This window comes from Sander lucioperca, chromosome 1, assembly GCF_008315115.2.
Source record: "Sander lucioperca isolate FBNREF2018 chromosome 1, SLUC_FBN_1.2, whole genome shotgun sequence".
Classification (NCBI taxonomy): Eukaryota; Metazoa; Chordata; class Actinopteri; order Perciformes; family Percidae; genus Sander; species Sander lucioperca.
This window is the reverse complement of record NC_050173.1, coordinates 24,457,792-24,475,271: the sequence shown is the minus strand read 5'-3', so window position 1 is coordinate 24,475,271 and position 17,480 is coordinate 24,457,792. Positions and strand designations below refer to the sequence as shown.

Sequence of the window (17,480 nt, the reverse complement as noted above, 5' to 3'; positions counted from 1 at the left end):
CTCCATGCAGCTTTTTGCTTGTTACACTGATTTGAAAGTCCAAATGGGGTGTGTGTGTGTGTGTGTGTGTGTGTGTGTGTGTGTGTGTGTGTGTGTGTGTGTGTGTGTGTGTGTGAGATGAAGCCCCCTATACAATACTTAATGAGTGGATTCCTCCCTCTGGTTCAGACAGAGAGATGTCAAGATCTTATTATTATTGACTCATGGACACGGTCAGCAGCACCATGGATAATAGCCTACCTACTGAGCCTAGCTTAGGATTCCTGAGGCAGCTGCTGTTGGGGTACTGCGAAACGAGAAATAGTTAAGTGAAACGTCTGTCACAAAGCACAGAGGGAAGGAGCATCTCCTGCAGATGCTAAGAACCATCTGCAACCTTTTATACCGCAGCCTAGTCCAGAGTGGTGTCATGTCATTGGGCTTATAACTCCTGCACTTGTGCATAGAAGGTGGTACAAAAACATCAGTCAAGTGGAGGGTGCATGGCTCGACTCTCCCTGTCCCCTTTTGTGCGCCGTACAGGGGCTGCTGAGCAGGAGGTTGACAGTTGCCTAAGGCGATAGGGGAACATTTTAATGTGGATTTCTTTCTTTTTTTGGCGGGTGGGTGTGGATGGTATATAAATGTATAAAAAAAAAGACACAGCTGCTATTTACAGATATATTCTTTCCCTAGTGTGTTCAACAGACAGACTCAGCGGAATCCTAATTTCCTCTACCAAAAAAAATTGTGAAGGATTGAAAGATTGGAGGCTCAAGACAAGTGTGTAGTTATACTGCCTCCCAATGGAGAGTTTGTGAAAAGAAAATCCCCAACGTCACACTATGCGCACTCATGAATTATTATCTATGGCAACAAAGGTGAGTGGAGATATTTTTTTTAGACCGATGCACAGAGTGTAGTCTGAAAATAAATGTTTTTCTGAGTTTATTGTGAAATAAACTGAATGGTCAGCAGAAAGGCCTGACCTTAACCATCTTTGGGATGAATTCAAAATGCAGACTGTGAGCCAGGACTTGTCGCCCAATATCAGTGCCCAGCATTACTAATGTTCTTGTGGCCAGGGATGGGAAGACTACTATACTATTACAAGTAAAGTTACTTGTGTTCATGCTTAGGCTTGATAAAAGTAGGTTCAATGATAGACCTAATTTAAAGAAGGTATTTAGGCAAATAAAGTGCATTGACATGTCAATGTATAGGCTATAGGCTACATCACACCACAGGGCCCTTATGCCAAAACCAACAATGCATACATTATCAAGTAGGCTATAGGCCTACCAGAAAAGAGGACACAACTCAGACTATTACACAAAAATGCAGAAAATATACATACAGTAAATAAGATACTGATACTTTATAGAATTAACAGCAGAAGAAAACATCACCAAAGCAGACAACACAGATATGTTCAAACAATGAAAACTCCACAGCGGCTGCAGCCACGAACACACTATAAAGCAAGAAAGCGTTGTACAGATTCGACACAATGTTTAGTAGGCTACACACAAGACATGCACACAATCTCCTCTGAGTTGTGTGTCATTGTACTCACCTAAAGGGCCGCCTGCAATGTGCACCGTGAATTCCTCCACAATCTGCTTCAGGTTTATTCCCAATCCATAATATAACCAGTCCACTCAGCCTCATCTGTCCCACTGTGCTCGTCAAAGTTTCAAAATGTCTGGCTCTGTAGTCACAACTGTGGCGGAGATTAAAAGTAAAAAAACAGTTTAAAAAAATAAATAAATAAAAGGGCCTCACACACCTCGCTGAGCAGTAGAAGTTACTCAGTGAATGCAGAAATCACCGCCGTTGGACCCATCGTGCATTTTATCTTAGCAAGTAGCCCTAAGTCAGACCAAGCACCTGTTGGGTAAGTTGATTTTAGCCACTTAGCGTGCCCGTTGGTTGGTGCATTAAACCCGTGATTAATTAAGGTATTATTTTACCTATGCCGCGGTCCAACAATGTCAACCTTAACCTATAATGGCGTGATTATCACATTGCATAGTTCACAAACTCATTGGCACGATTGCGAATGCACGACGCACACGCCCCCGGCCCGGACACGTGGCCAGTGAAGGTAAGGTAGGCTAAACGTAGCAGCTGAGTGTGGAGCTGTGCCCTCCTGCGGCCGCAGACCAGCAGCAGCTTCAGACAGACAGGTGAACAGACACAGCAGCAGCTTGTTCTCTGCTGCAGCCGCTCAATTAACAGCTTTCTGTTCACCGTTCATCAGGACTTTTTAATGTGCCTTTTATGTTTAGCCTAGTCTTTAAAACGGTGCGACTTGAAATGTCCCGAATAGCCTATAATACCTGAAATAAAAAAAATACTTAAAGTAGCCTAATTAACCTAAAACAACTGATTTTTAAAAATACTCCAAACAGTAGGCTATAAGTAGGCCTGCACAACGAGAGTAGCCTATATGTAATTCGTTACTTCCACAACGAGTAGCCTATATGTAATTCGTTACTTCCACAACGAGAGGAGCCTATATGTAATTCGTTACTTCCACAACTTCCATCTGAATGGGCGCTATTCATGCTGCTGAAAGGTTCCAAAATAGACGGACACAGACAGACAGACAGACAGATAGATAGATAGGCTTTGATCCCTGCAACAGCCAGCATGCTTATGAACAGATTGTTATTTGAGAGGATGGGCAGATTGTGATCAGTCTGCATCATCGTCTTTTTAAAGACTTCGAAATGACAAGCAGAAGCCAAGAAAAGAAATGATGAAATAAGAACTACAAGATAATGTAGTAATTAGTCAGAATGTAATACAATTTGCATGTTTTTACATCTCCTTGTTGCAATGTCTTAAAATATATGCTTGTATGAGCTACACTATTACATCATGGAGGGTAATAATGAAATTATCCATCAGAAGATTATATTACATTATCAGACAGTTAATTACATTAACAGATTGTATCACATTATGTAGCCTACTCATCTAGAGGGTCTATAAAACTGACACATAATTGCTTTATGTAACACACTCGCCCTTCCATACAATAAATGGACAAATAATCTCACTGACCTGCACCTGGAGGACATCTGAAAACATCAGAGGCCTGAAGGATTTACTTTACCTGCAGTAAGTTAATTTACTTCAGCTTGTGTTACAGCTGAACAGAGGAGAAATACCAGCAAAAATAAATCCACCAGGCAAGGTTTACTGCTTTTCAAATACCCACGCTATGTTGGATTGTTTTTATGGTTGGCCATGTGTTAAGGAAATGCGCAATACCAATTAATCTGTATGAACTAATGATAAATAAAAGATTATACATGGAGTGGGATATTGCTGACTTTAAAAAAACAGGTGGCATTGTGTGCACATAAAATGTATTTGTATCAAGTATGTTGCTGAGAAAAAGTCAAATAAATGAAAAACATTTTAAGTCTGAGCTTGTGGCCATGCGAAACCATTATTCACCTTTTTTGCAAAGTTGTCTCCAGCTGACCGTAGTGCTGTCTGAATCCAACCTCCAACCATCATGGACCTGAGTGGGGTTGAGTCTATTGTGTCACATAAATATAAACTGAAGTGTCATACACCTTCAAACCAAGGGCACTACAACCTCAGTCCACCTTTTATCTAACATTTTTGATCAGACTGACTGCATCTCAGTTCAAGACATTGCTATTTCTTCATTTTTAAGCCTAAAATATAAGTATAATAAGTTCCTGTGTCATTCTCCTGCATTGGATCACATCAGCTACGGAAGTAGTCGAGTGAGGGAAACCAAGCATCTGGGCTTAGTCTTTATTTAAATAGCTGTAAATTAGCAGCTACAATTTTATTATGCGTTATGCTTCCATCTACAATAGATTCTTTCTTGAGGTCTGCAGTGTTAAGACGCAGACTAAATGTTCAACAGTGGCAAATTACCAACATTAAAAAGGCTTTCAACAAAACCTTCAACCTTACAATCTCTTGAGAAATCTTTGTGGATCTCTCTTTTAATGTCTTCTTAGTTGTCTCCAGTGTGAGAATGTGCCTTGATTAATTGTGTCAATTACAGGGAGGCTTACTTCAAACGAGCAGTAGGGGCTGTGTTGCTCTCAAGTAAGCGGTCAGTGGATGTCATACAGTAGATTGCTTTAAGCCCATTCAAGTCCAACTACAATTTGTATAGCCTAATAAAAGGTTAAGACCAACTGAGACAGAATTTACTGTAGCTACTAGGCCTAATAAAAGAAAATTATCTGAAGTAATTTATATTGGATATAATTCTAGTAAGATTTGAAAAAACAATGCTTCAGGATATTTCGGTCGTTGGCATTGCATTTATAAAGGGAAAATAATGACTTCAAAGGCTGAATGAAAGACATCTGTAAGTAAACTGTGCCATTTAACCTTACATTGCATCTTTATGAAAGCTCTATATGTATGCTAATAATAGGCTGCTCTGCAATTTATATCACACAGCATCTGTAAGGAGCTCTCCATCACTCTTTTAACACTTCACTCATGTTGAGTAATGCAAGGTGTGTTTTCTTGAGGCTGAAAATTATTTTAATGTCACCCTAGCACTATCTATTTACTCTTCTGTTACGTTGATGTGTTAGGTTTGTAATCAGATTTTTTTCTTTGCTCCCTAAAAATTTAAGGTAACACACATCAGCGTAACAGGAGAGAAGAGTAAATAGATAGTGCTAGGGTGACATTAAAATAATTTTCAGCCTCAAGAAAACACACCTTGCATTACTCAGCATGAGTGAAGTGTTAGTGATGGAGAGCTCCTTACAGATACTGTGTGATATAAATTGCCGAGCAGCCTATTATTAGCATACATATAGAGCTTTCGTAAAGATGCAATGTAAGGTTAAATGGCACAGTTTACTTACGTCTTTCATTCAGCCTTTAGTCATTATTCTCCCATTATAAATGCAATGCCAACGACCGAAATATCCTGAAGCATTTTTTTTTCTAAAAATATACATCTTACTATAATAATATCCGATATAAATTACTTCAGATCATTTTCTTTTATTATTAGGTTCCCTGTCTCTAAGCCACCACTAAAATATTTGAATTTATGGCATGCAATTATGATTCAACAGTCAAAATAATCTGTTCATAATTGAAACACCTTTGAACAGAACACACTAAACTGTACATGTTTTATTTACATCACTCCTTTATACATTTACCGCTGAGAAATTTCAGGCAATGCGTTACATTAAAGGCACAGTTCAATCCCTCCCAAACAATTTTTTTTTTCTTATACCACAATCAAAAAATCTGGAGTGGAAATAATTCTACTTTGTAAACTTCAAAGAAGTAGATCAATAAAACTGACCAAACAACTCGACTTTTTAACTGAACATTGTACATATCCAACAATATGTACATTTGGAAAATATCCTCATTTAAGACATACGGCGATACAAAATCCTGTTTTCATCATTGACATCTTTGTGCTCAGAAACTCAAAATTCTAGAGATTTGTGGACAAGAGGAAAAAGTATATCAAAAGCTCAGGCATGAACGGCTTGCATTTGCTCCGGTGATAAATCTGAGGCACATAGTTAGTATGCTGCACGGTCCATTTTGGCGTGAAATTTGTAGTTTACTCCAGTGGCAAATAAGTCAACTTCAAAATATACCTCAAACTCACCATGAGTATCTCAACGTCAACACTTCACATATTGCACAAGAAACTAAACTGTTCAAATTAAGACATCCTATTTGCAACGTCAGCAATAAAGTGACTGAAATAATTATCAACCTGGAAAACAACTCCACAAAGAAGTCAAAACTGCTCTTACTGCTGAATTTAAAAAAGGTATTCTATCAATGTGTAAACTTTCAGAAGATGTGGGTTTGATCGCAATGTATGGTTTAAAATTCCATGTGCAATAAAGCCATACATGTATATTGTAATTTATCTGTGTGGCATTCGAGTAATAAAGAGCTAGTTTATACCAAAGTAGAACAGGTTTTACTTTGTTCTTTTTGCCTTTAATGTTAAGTACTTTAAGAAAATAACTGACATACACTAAGTGGGTGATAAATTAAATAAATTCTCCAAAATCTCCAGCTGCATTTGAAAATGAAATGTGGGCATCAAAACATCTTTTACTCATCTTCAGCCCACCACCACAAAAATAATCAAGATAGTGCTACATTTTAACTGCACATATACTTACCATAAACAAAAGCTTTGGTTAAGTAGCAACAAATAGGCAAACGGAAAGGAACACATTTTATCTCCACTTCAAAATGTTTGCTAGTGGATAGACATGTCAGAAAAATCGATGCTGGCAACAGAAAAAGGCATGGTTGATGATACTGGTTAACAGTCCTTAGGCAACAAACTTGTTCTTGGTTGAGGAGCCGCTCTTTGTGGCGGTATCTGCATGTGACTGGTACCCGATGATCACTTTTGGAGGAACGCCTAATCTCTCTTTGTAAACACGACTAAAAAAAAAAAGAAAGGCAAAAAGAAACATATTGCATGTTAGCAAATACACAAAAAAAAAGATTACAGACTCTTATAATATACATATTCCTCACCAATGTAATCTCCATTACTGTATTCTGCTGTAGAAAACTAGTTTTGTGGTGGCTATCCAGCGATGCTGTATCAACATATTCTGCCCCAGAGGTTTGAAAAGCTAAAACACTGGGGGCTTCCTGTCCACCTTTAAGCCAAACAGATATCTACCACTATACTAGTGAGTCAAATTGTAGTAGCATTTAACTATTGGGGTTAAATTACCAATTACTATTGGGTTTTAAATTACTAAAAAAAAAAAAAAAAAGAAAAGAACCCAACAACCTGTTTACATGTATAAAGAAATGTTGATTTTCTTTTTGACATCTTAACATTTGTCATCAATAAGTGTGGCATTTTTAGGTCACCCTATGTGCGTGATGGCATCTTTGTTTTCGTAGTCTGTGGTCCATATTGCCATTTTATCTCCTTTGGCTCGGACGTTGATGACGGCGCCGCACACGTCGTCGCTGTGGTCATCAAAAGCTTCACCCACAAGACACAAGAGCTGCAGGAAAAACAGACATTTACAAATGCCTCGTTGTTGTGGCTCTGATGGGGCCTTTTTCAAAGCAGACATTCGGACTTCTCGGTAGGATAGAAAAGGACAGGTGTTGCTAATAACACTAACGATGGCTCCATTCTATTCAATTGTCCCCAGCAAGCCATGACAGTGGGCCAGTAAGCACAACACCAGCACCCCGGTATAAAAAGCAGCCAAATGGAATTCAGCCGTCATTAATTCTATTGTTTAAACTTGATTTTCCTCCTGTGATGTGACAAAATGTCCACCCTGAAAAACGGCCTAAAAAGATACAACTAATAATGGTATAGTTAAAAGTAACCAATACTCGACACGAGTGAACATACCGTCTCCAACCAGAACCGATCCAGGTCTGCTTTACGCTGCTGCTTGGACAGAGTTATCAGCCAGCGGCCACCTCTTCGATTCCGTCCATCCTCCCACATTGGCTCAATCCCATCCTGTATCCACATAAAAAAGGTCAAAGCTCACAACACAACAAATATCCCAACGGCTCCATAATTAACAAAGGCTTTATCAGTTTCCCTTTAGATCAGGAAAGGAGCAAATAGTACACGTAGCAAAACCACTAATTAGAAAGTACAGTAAGTAGTTACGTTTCTGTGTTGTTCCTATAAAAAGCACACTTTACAAAACTTAAATTTAATCCCAATTCATATTGTAACTGTATATATTAATTAGGGATGTCCAGATCCGATCGAGTCTGAAACCACGTGATCGGGCCCGATTTCCGATCACGTGGTTTCAGACTCGATCGGAATCGGACGTTACCTCCCATACCGGCAAAGTAGAACACGGAAGCAGCTTGAAGCGGAAAGCGCGAGTATGTCTGCGGTCTGGAGGTATTATAAAGTTGATGACAACATTGCCATAGCAAACTGTGAGATATGTAACAGAAGTGCTCTGTTTGTTAACAGAGTTGTTGAATGTTAAAATAAGGTGAATTAAATAAAAAATAAGGAACATCCTGGATCTCTTTATTCTTTTTTTATATAATATAGAAGTATCGGATCGGGACTCGGTATCGGTAGATACTCAAAATCAAATGACTCGGACTCGAGGGCAAAAAAACCTGATCGGGACATCCATAATATTAATAGACCATTCCACTTGATAGAAGGGACACGCTGATCCACTTTGTGTAGACTTGTGGCCAGCTTTGACATCTTGATATGCAGTTCTGTCTGGTTTGACCACATTCTCAGTTGTGAGCCAGACAAGCATGTGTACAGCTGTAATCCAGGAAGAACATGGATGTGATAAAAAAAAATTTAAAATAAGCAATCTATTAAGAGCCAAATCTGGAGACAAAAGTAGCATCCTATGTAACACTACATAACAGAGTGGCTTACACGCTTCCTATTAGATAAGTAAAATACGGTACGTGTCATTTTAGATTGCACAGAAGAAACATTCAAATATTGATTATTTTTCTGAAAATAAAAAAATAAGTAATTATTATTAATTGTGTCTGTTTTGAGAAAGAAAAACATTTAAGAATAACAAAAAAGTTAGTTTAAAAATGTTCTTGTGTGTGAATACTCGATTCTGATTGGCTGCAGGGTGTCCATAAAAAAGTGTTATAGGACACCTACTAAAGGAGTTCCAGTGAAAGTTTACTGTTCTAAATTAATGCACTACTTTAAAAACAAAAAAGGAAATGTGAATCTTGTCATTTCCAACATTGTGTTGTGCTTCAGTGCCTCGTCCTCTGAACACCACAGGATGGCGCTAACACACAAGCTGCAAGAACTAAGTTACACTGCCCCTCTGAACTGACTTCGTTCCACAGCGAATAACGTTATCTCACATCCTGTTCGCTGTTCAGGTCGCTACTTCAGGCTGCGGCCGACAGTAACGTTACACATCATGGATAAAATTTTGTTATATTGTTTTGGGGACAATGACATGGCTGGATAGCTAGCTTGTCTTGATGTTAAACATACTGTCAAATAATTTTTTAACTGATTACCAACTAGACAACGCTATTGACTTTGGATTTGCTAGCATAGCGTTAACTCTCTGGCTCGTAGCTGAGCTGAAGGGTTCTACGAGCTGAGTGGACTATAAATATCTCCTTTGATATGTACTGTACCGTCGAGCTAGCCTGGTCCTACCAGACTCTCGTACATTTCATTTGTACAGAGAGTCTGGCCACTCTCCATTGACAAGTGTTAACTTCAATGAAGGCGAGTACTCTGTTGAAGTTTAAAACTATTGGATCTGCCCAGAGCCACTCTGGATCTACCATAACCAATCGCTAACGTTTGGTCGTGACTTATGTCATGCGCATGTGCAACAAGAGGGGAGACCGACAAGGCTTGTATATAGCATTAGCATCGCTAGCATTAGCCTTAGCCAATCAAACCTTTCCCGAACCCTGTGGGGAGGAGGGCCACAACATCATGGCCACCAACAAAACTCAGCAAAGATTGTTCTTGCTCGGGCTTTAACTTCTGGATATTCGGCAGCGTTGCCACAACGGACCGAATGGCTTCACTCGCATCTTTCTCCGCCGCCATTACGGATTACACATTACGGAACTACAACTCTAGTGCACGACCTCAATGTCATCGTTCTCAGCCACTCCCTCTGTTCGCTGATTGGACCCCCAAAAATTTGGCTGGAGAAAACCCAAGACTATACCGCGAACCCAGACGTAGTACTGAAGGGAAATTAAGTGCAAGTACGTAGGAGGGCGGAGCCAGGCTACCTTCGAGGCAGCGCCTCACTAGAATAGGCGTTTCGTTTGCTTTAGTTCTTCAAGAATGCAACAGAACAGCCTGGACGTGACACTTCTATGAATTCAAAACTGAAAGTGATTACATGATTCATCTGCTGAGCATGGCAACTGTCAAGAAACACATTATGTCTAGTTAGATATGCATTTGGTAACCTTGTCAGCATGTAAATACAAGGATTTTTATATTGTGGCAATTTCTCATTAACAATGAGTAAAACTTGGCAACAACTTGCATCTGACCGCTATAATTTTGCTCCATATTGCAGCACAAAACACCACCTTTCCATCATGTTTCTAATTATCCAATTTATGACAGATGAGATCCAGTTTCAGTCTTGACTGATGCTCATAACTAACTCTTTCTTCGTAAGCCCTTTGTGGCCATCAGAGAAGATGAAGTGAAGGGACTTGCTGCTAGTAACTGGAATAAACTGTTTTGATTCCCCCCACCAAATGGGTACATGCATCACTGGTGATGGAGGGTCACAAGACAGCAAAACTCAAATGAATGAATTACCCATCAGGCCACTTGACTTCATGTTTAATGCTCTTGGCTCCTTCGTAATAAGATAGTGTGCGCGGTTCATTTGTAATAAGATAGTGTGTGCTCTAAATGGACCACAATTACAATACACCAAAAGAAAAATTGTTTTTCGGTTTTGAACAAGGGCACCTGAACAACAGCCCTTGGCACAAACTGGCAGTGCAACAATCCAGTCCCCCTGAATTAACATGAATATCTATTAACAGTGGAAGCTAAGAGAACTCACGAGTGGGTATATAAAAAGCATGCTTACCTTAAACAATGAGTAGTCACAGCCAGACATCAAGTTACTTGATAGCTGAATGTGATTGTATAATCTAGGAAAGGAAGGAGGACATTTTATGTTAAACCGTATACAACAGAAAACCTTTTGGCAGCCTGGCTGAAAACCTGGTGTATTATGAATTGGAACTTCATGCATTACCAACAACTAGGCTAACAATTGATCATCCATCAAATGTATACTGTTCCACAGTATATAAACTGGCACACATGTTAAAGGTTAAGACTTAATTTCCAAAATATTACATTAGTTTAGTTACCTGTCCCTCCACGAAAAAGCAATCCGATTTATTTGTCTAAATATCAGCAAATTCAGGGTGTTATGTACCACCATTCAAATTTAGCATTTTTTTTAAAAGTTATGAATAGGTCTGATGTGTAAAACACCAGCTCTTAGAGCAGTAACCCATATAGCAATAATATACTCACGCCCAGAAGTCTTCCACAGTGTCAAATTTTGAGATCAGACGAAGGTTGGCTTGCCATGTTTTGCTTTTGTCATTCTTGAAAAACCAAAGAGCCCACCTGCAAATCAAATACGAGTTAGTACACACAAACTGCACATTTTACCTCATTAGTCATGTTGCTCATTAACAACTGGTTTCACTAAAAGAGATGCACAAATGTCCTATAAAACTATTGTACCTGATATTGAGATGGAATGAGAGATTAGATGTTGTGAAAAAAAGAATAGAGATGTGGTCTTACTTGTTTTGTAATGGATGCTTGATGTATGCTTCAGGACTCATAACCTTTTGAATTATTGTTTCACATTTTTCCTTTTCAGGATGAGCAGGAACCGAAGTTGACACCTAAGAAACAAAAAAAAGTACAAAGATGTTTCAAATAAATACTTTCAGAGAAATGTTGTGGGTTCTTTAAACAGTCGTTTCTCATGTGCCATCTGTGATGACAGCTACTGGCATTGTTACAGTTGTTTGTAATTATCCAACATGTATAGTGTTGAGGTCATATTTAACTTAATTTTTATGGTCAGAGCTGTGATACTAAGAGTGTGTGAGGAAGATGGATTGCAGACTGTCTGGGGGTATTGTTATTTATGGAGTATGAGTGGTTAAGGAGAAGTTGGCAGTTAGGAAATGGAGAACAATGCACAGCACCCTGTGATAGTCATGTACATGTTATTTTTTTGTATTGTTCCTCTTTGTCCCAGTTGTTTGACTTTGTATTTCTGCACTGTATTTGACCAAATTAATTTCGTTCTTGTTAACCCTTGTCCATGAGACTAACAATTTGTCATTTTACCCAGTCTCATGCCTGCTTTTGGATTGATGTTTTTGGCAGCCATGTCCTGAACAAAATTAAACAACTTTTCCTTTTTTGTTACATATTGGCTAGGCCTAATTTTTACCAAATGTGCCGATCCCATCCACCCACCAAATATAACATAACATAATATAACACCTTAGAATCCAACAGCCAACCATGCTCTGGACCTAAGTCCTGGTAGAATAACTTAATGTCAACTCAAAATACACTTAGCCCATTGACTTGCACTTGTAGAGTGGAAGACGTTTTCACAAAAGGAAGCATATCTTACAAGTTCACCGTCCCAGTGATCTACCTAACCCCTAACCTATAGCTATAATTTAGCAAAATCACCATTACACGGTTGACCTGGTACATTAGCGAAGCGTGTGTCTTTCATTCACCCCAAGCATCAGAGTTCATCTCAGGGTAACGTTAACATTACCGACTGAGTTATATACTCGGTCAATATGTTTTAACCAGGCGTCATTCCCCTGCGTTGACGACAATATAGCAGCAGTTGTTGTGATTAATACAAACGTGCTTACGAACCTTAACGTTTGGAAAAAGAAATCTTAGATAAAAAGCGACTAACATCAGTTTTAGTCTAGAGTGCTGCTAATGTAATGGTTTGGCTAGCGAATTCTGTTAACGTTAACGTTACCTGTCAAAGGTAATAACAGAACTGTCTCAAACCCGTCGTTGTCTTTTATCATTGACGGTTCAACAGTGGATAAAAGCATAGCTTGTGGAGTTGACTTCGCTACTAGTGTGTTGCAGTACACTCACCACCAGAGCGGTCGCCATCTTCTGGAAATCGCACTCACTTTTTGGCGTGTGTTAAATAGATGATTGGGCCATCTGGTACTCTACAGAACGCATGCGCAAGAAGATGGACAAAAGTGTTGATCCTGTGGTACACTGTTATCCTCCTTGACTTATTTATATCCATCATCGGTAGATTACAAACAAATTCTATCTAAGTTCTTTGTAATCAATTGTCATTGAAGTAAAACAAATATATCAGATACATGTAACTATATTAGTAGACATTTGTGCAATAGATGTACTTCAAGTAAAAGCTACTACTACTCATCCTACTTGTGACCATCATCCTGAACTTTCTTTTGTGGTTTACAGAAGTATTTACAAACCATGTAAAGCATGAGATAATCAATACAAATGTCAGCCATACAGAATGATCTTTCAGGATGATGTGGGTGTCCAAAGCCTGTTCGACTACAGAAATATGGGCTTTTTGGAGTCCAACTGAATCACTCCAGGCTTTTAGTAGTATTGCTTTAGGTGATGTCAATGTGTTACTGTCAACATAAATGTCAACGTGTTGTATGTTGTCTGAGTGGCACGAGAGTCAAGGTAATGGAGCTCAGCGCAAATTCTTTCAGGAAGACTTCTAAATAACTTCAATCACCACTATCTCTTCCTTAAACTATTCAGCTAACCAACCAAAATTGGCCACGAAATTCATGATCTAATCACAGCATGACATCCTGCTTTAAATGTCTTATCTCCTTGCTATCAGCTGTCTTGTCAGGCGAACGTGCAATCGTCCTCCTCCCCTTCCACCTCTGGTCATCGTCAACCACGGCAACCTGAGTCCCTTTCCGGTGTTGCACCGGCAGACAGCTCCTTCGTTCGGTCTCCGGCTTCCTTCTCCTCCATCGGGGGGAATATATGTCTGGCTTCTTTACCCCTTCAAAATATTTTTTGCTTATGTACAATAAATCTTTGCATATCTGCAACGAAGTCTCTCCTGAGCGAAATACCTACAATGCCAGGAGATCAGGTTTATTTATATAGCCATTCAAATCACAGTATTTAAAGTCATCTTAGTAGACACTAAACATCCCATGAAACAGCCAGTCACTTCTTGAAATGGTAAAACTTAATAGGCACAAAGATGATAAAGATTAAAGATTTTTTTTACTATATTGCACTTTGGATAATATATTGCAAAAACATATGTATAAGTAAACTCAAGGGCCATTCTCAGTCTGTTTACCACCCCTGTTAAAGAATGTTATAGGCTTAGTATATTGTGCCAATAAATATTATACATATATTCTACAATGTAGTTGTTCCTCTGGGTGATAAACAAAGTTAAACACATGAACAGCAAATACTTCTGATTGTATGATTACAACTATCTTTTACTCAGTATGAAGCTTGTGATCCTATCAGGCTGTGATACGCTCTCTCAGACTATATTTTAACTGGAAAATATTTGTATACTGCATTATTCTTAACTATCAAAATGTATATTTTAATGTGAAATCTTCGTGGAAATTATCTGAACAAAAACACTGATGGATTGAAGATTAAAATTATTATTGTACAATAAGAGACACACCTCAGGAGGAAAAAGAAAAGGGTCTCCTGACTAGAAAAATGCATCATTTATAGTTTCCCCTAAGAACATGTGCAGCATCTGACTACTCAATATAGAAGGTAACCAAGATACATGTTGTCCGAACAAAGCATATGATCTCCATCTGACTTTTGATTTCAATGTAGTTTTCAGTTTCCAGGTGAACAGAATGAGCAGAGTTAGTGTAATTAAGACTTGAAAAAAATGACAAAATGTTTCATGAAAGTTTACTTGCACAATATTTAGTGTCTGGCAAGTGTTTTCAGGGTAAATTGTGTTGCATTAATGAGGATTAAGTATGAATGTGGTACTTTATACTGTCACTTATGTAATATGATTAATTGCTGTTTTCACGCTATGAACCCTTGGAGGAGTGACTAAATAGGGCTGAAAAAGACTCATTGTTGACTGTTCTTAATAAGAGCAACAGCCAAATGCCTTCATGTTAGTCTGCAACAAGAGGAAAAGCAGATAATACATTCATTTTCAGAATATTTTTATGACACTTTTTTGTTTCAAACATGTATTGGGCTGTTAATACAAATGTTCTAATACTGAAAGTTATGTCATCAAAACAAGTGCAGAAACATACATTAAGTGCTGCAACTATGAAAGGAGATTGTTTAAAGGCCGAATGTGAAGGATGTCAATGTTTCAGGTACTTCAGAAGGTCAGCACTGTGCGGATACTGCAATGAGAAAAAAAAAAAATTAGGTTAGGACTCAGCAGAAAACAAAAAGTGAAAGGGCCTTTACAAAAGAAAATAAGATAATTATCCACTGTGCATCAATGAACTGTTCTCACCTCTTTCCAGCATGCATGAGGTCAAATCCCTCATTTATCTGCTCAAATGGCAGGGTGTGGGTCACAAACTCATCCACCTTCAGCTTCTTATTCATGTAGTCTTCCACCAATTTAGGGACACTTTCCACACTCTTCCACCCTGGGGGTGAATATTGAAACCAGGTTAATAACTTTAGCCACAACTAAACTGAATAGAAGTAATCTTTCACCAAAAGGCCCTGGGAAAGGCACTTATTCCCCCAACTAAATATATATGACTCATATACATAAACACACACACACATATTATACACACAGACTTTGGCTGATTATGCATTGAATTATGCGATCGCATAATTGCATAATTCAATGCATAATCAGCCAAAGTCTGTGTGTATAATATGTGTGTGTGTGTTTATGTATATATATATATATATATTGTGTGTGTATATATATTTATGCGGGGGCCGCATTTTTTCAAATACGCCGCACTTTCACCGCATAAATCGCCGATTTCTGTGCAAAATATGCGGGGCTTGCATGATTTCATAATCCCCGCATTTTCGTTGAAAAATACTCACATATATCTTAAATCTTAAAATGTTGCGATTACTTCACACAAGAGCAGCCATTTTCCCCTGTTGCCATGGGAACGTTACGAAGTGACGTAATTACGCGACGTGAACATCATCGAAAAGCTGCAAACCCCGCGATGAAGCCATGATGAAACCGCAGTTTTTGCAAGTTCCGGCAATTTCATCACACAAAATTGCATAAATATCCCGCATATTCCATTGCACTTTTTAAGAAAACGTGCCGCATAATCAAGGATTTTTGCCCGCAACAATCACAAAAAAACTCCGCATTTTTCTGGAAGGACTGAAAAAGGCTTTGAACTCACAGAAGGTTGGAATTGCAGCCAGACCACATTAAGCCCACTACAACAAGTAGTTATCTAACACAGTCTGTCACCTCCAAAGGCTGTGCCCCTCCACACTCGGCCCGTCACCAGCTGGAAAGGTCTGGTCGAGATCTCCTGTCCAGCTCCGGCTACGCCGATGATGACACTTTCACCCCATCCTTTATGGCACGCCTCCAGAGCAGCTCTCTGAAAAAATAAAATGGTCATTTTCCTGTTTTCTATGAATTGCCAACTGATGCTGCTTGTGCCATGTGTTGAGTACACACTATGTATATCTGCACCGGCTCTACTATGTACATCTACCAACCAACTGGGATGACAAATAAACACAGTTAATGTATGAAAATGATTTATAATGTTGCTTATTGCTATTTCTATATGATGATGTCCAGCATGTTTTTTGTTGTTGTTTTTTTTTTCCATAATACAATTTGAACATCAAGCGTCTCACCATGATTTGCACATTTCCAATGCACTCAAATGAATAGTCCACACCCCCGTCAGTCATCTCCACCAGAACCTCCTGGATGGGCTTGCTGTGGTCCTTAGGGTTCACAAACTCAGTGGCTCCAAACTCCTTGGCTTTCTCAAACTTTGCAGGGTTGATGTCCACACCAATGATCCTGGTTGCCCCAGCAACCTTGCAGCCCATAATAACAGCCAAGCCAACAGCACCAAGGCCAAATACAGCACATGTGGAACCAGGCTCAACCTGAGTGTGCACGAGGAAGAACAGCAGCGTGATCATTTTGCCTTTTTGGGGTGAAATTAATAGTCACTACAAAAATAGGGGAAAAAAACAACCTTGGAAACAGATGCCAATGGCAGCAATTCGTTTTCACATCAAATCTGCATGATTAATAAGGGTGACCCATTTCAGAGTGAAGCCTACGAACAATGACAACATTTTCATCTCTTTTTATTGTATCCTTTGGGTGACACTTTGTGACAAACTTGTTCTACATAACTAGCTTCAAACAATAACACTTTAGGCCTCCTGCACACTGGCTGCGTGGCGTGTCCGTTTTTATTTCGGCTCCCATGTTAACAGGTTAGAGCTCACACACTGCCTGCAGGCACGTCTCAGCCGCCGAAAACGCGTGCATGCTAGAAATAGGACCGACGTCTATTTTTCACGTGACACGCAAGCGTGTTGGAAGCATTTCCAGTCAAAATAGAATACGAAAAGATGTTTATGTGTCATTTTGACACAAATACATTTAATAAATGACATTTTGATGTTTGAAAGTCTCTAAGTTTTGACATAAATGCAGATATAAATGTAATTTAAATAAATAATTAACGATTTTCAAATATTGCACCTGTCAATACAGAACGAAATATTCTGTAGTCTATTTCGCCGTCAATACTGCCGACGTTGTCTTTGCTGTGATCAAATCAGTATATATTTATGTTTAACATGCTATTTCATTTTATCAATGGGAAACATACATGTGTACAGACAAGGCTAGCAGCAGCGCTGCGTC

At 38.9% G+C, this 17,480-nt stretch overlaps 2 protein-coding genes across 2 annotated transcripts in view; both read right to left on the bottom strand.

The window, feature by feature from the left end:
* Positions 1-5,126: 5,126 nt before the first annotated feature.
* Positions 5,127-12,789, bottom strand: eif4ea (eukaryotic translation initiation factor 4ea). The gene is made up of 7 exons (XM_031303738.2): positions 12,689-12,789; positions 11,339-11,442; positions 11,060-11,155; positions 10,602-10,665; positions 7,388-7,501; positions 6,886-7,025; positions 5,127-6,441 (listed from the first exon to the last, which is right to left on the bottom strand). The coding sequence occupies exons 1-7, from the start codon at positions 12,704-12,706 to the stop codon at positions 6,327-6,329; spliced, it is 651 nt and encodes a 216-aa protein (XP_031159598.1). The 5' UTR covers positions 12,707-12,789; the 3' UTR covers positions 5,127-6,326.
* Positions 12,790-14,498: 1,709 nt separating this feature from the next.
* Positions 14,499-17,480, bottom strand: part of LOC116052902 (alcohol dehydrogenase class-3) — a 5,064-nt gene continuing 2,082 nt past the window's right edge. The window contains exons 6-9 of the mRNA XM_031303737.2: positions 16,445-16,705; positions 16,044-16,179; positions 15,093-15,231; positions 14,499-14,976 (exon numbers count right to left, since the gene is read on the bottom strand). Coding sequence (XP_031159597.1) covers positions 14,952-14,976; positions 15,093-15,231; positions 16,044-16,179; positions 16,445-16,705 — 561 coding nt within the window. The 3' untranslated portion in view covers positions 14,499-14,951. The remainder of the gene's footprint in view (positions 14,977-15,092; positions 15,232-16,043; positions 16,180-16,444; positions 16,706-17,480) is intronic.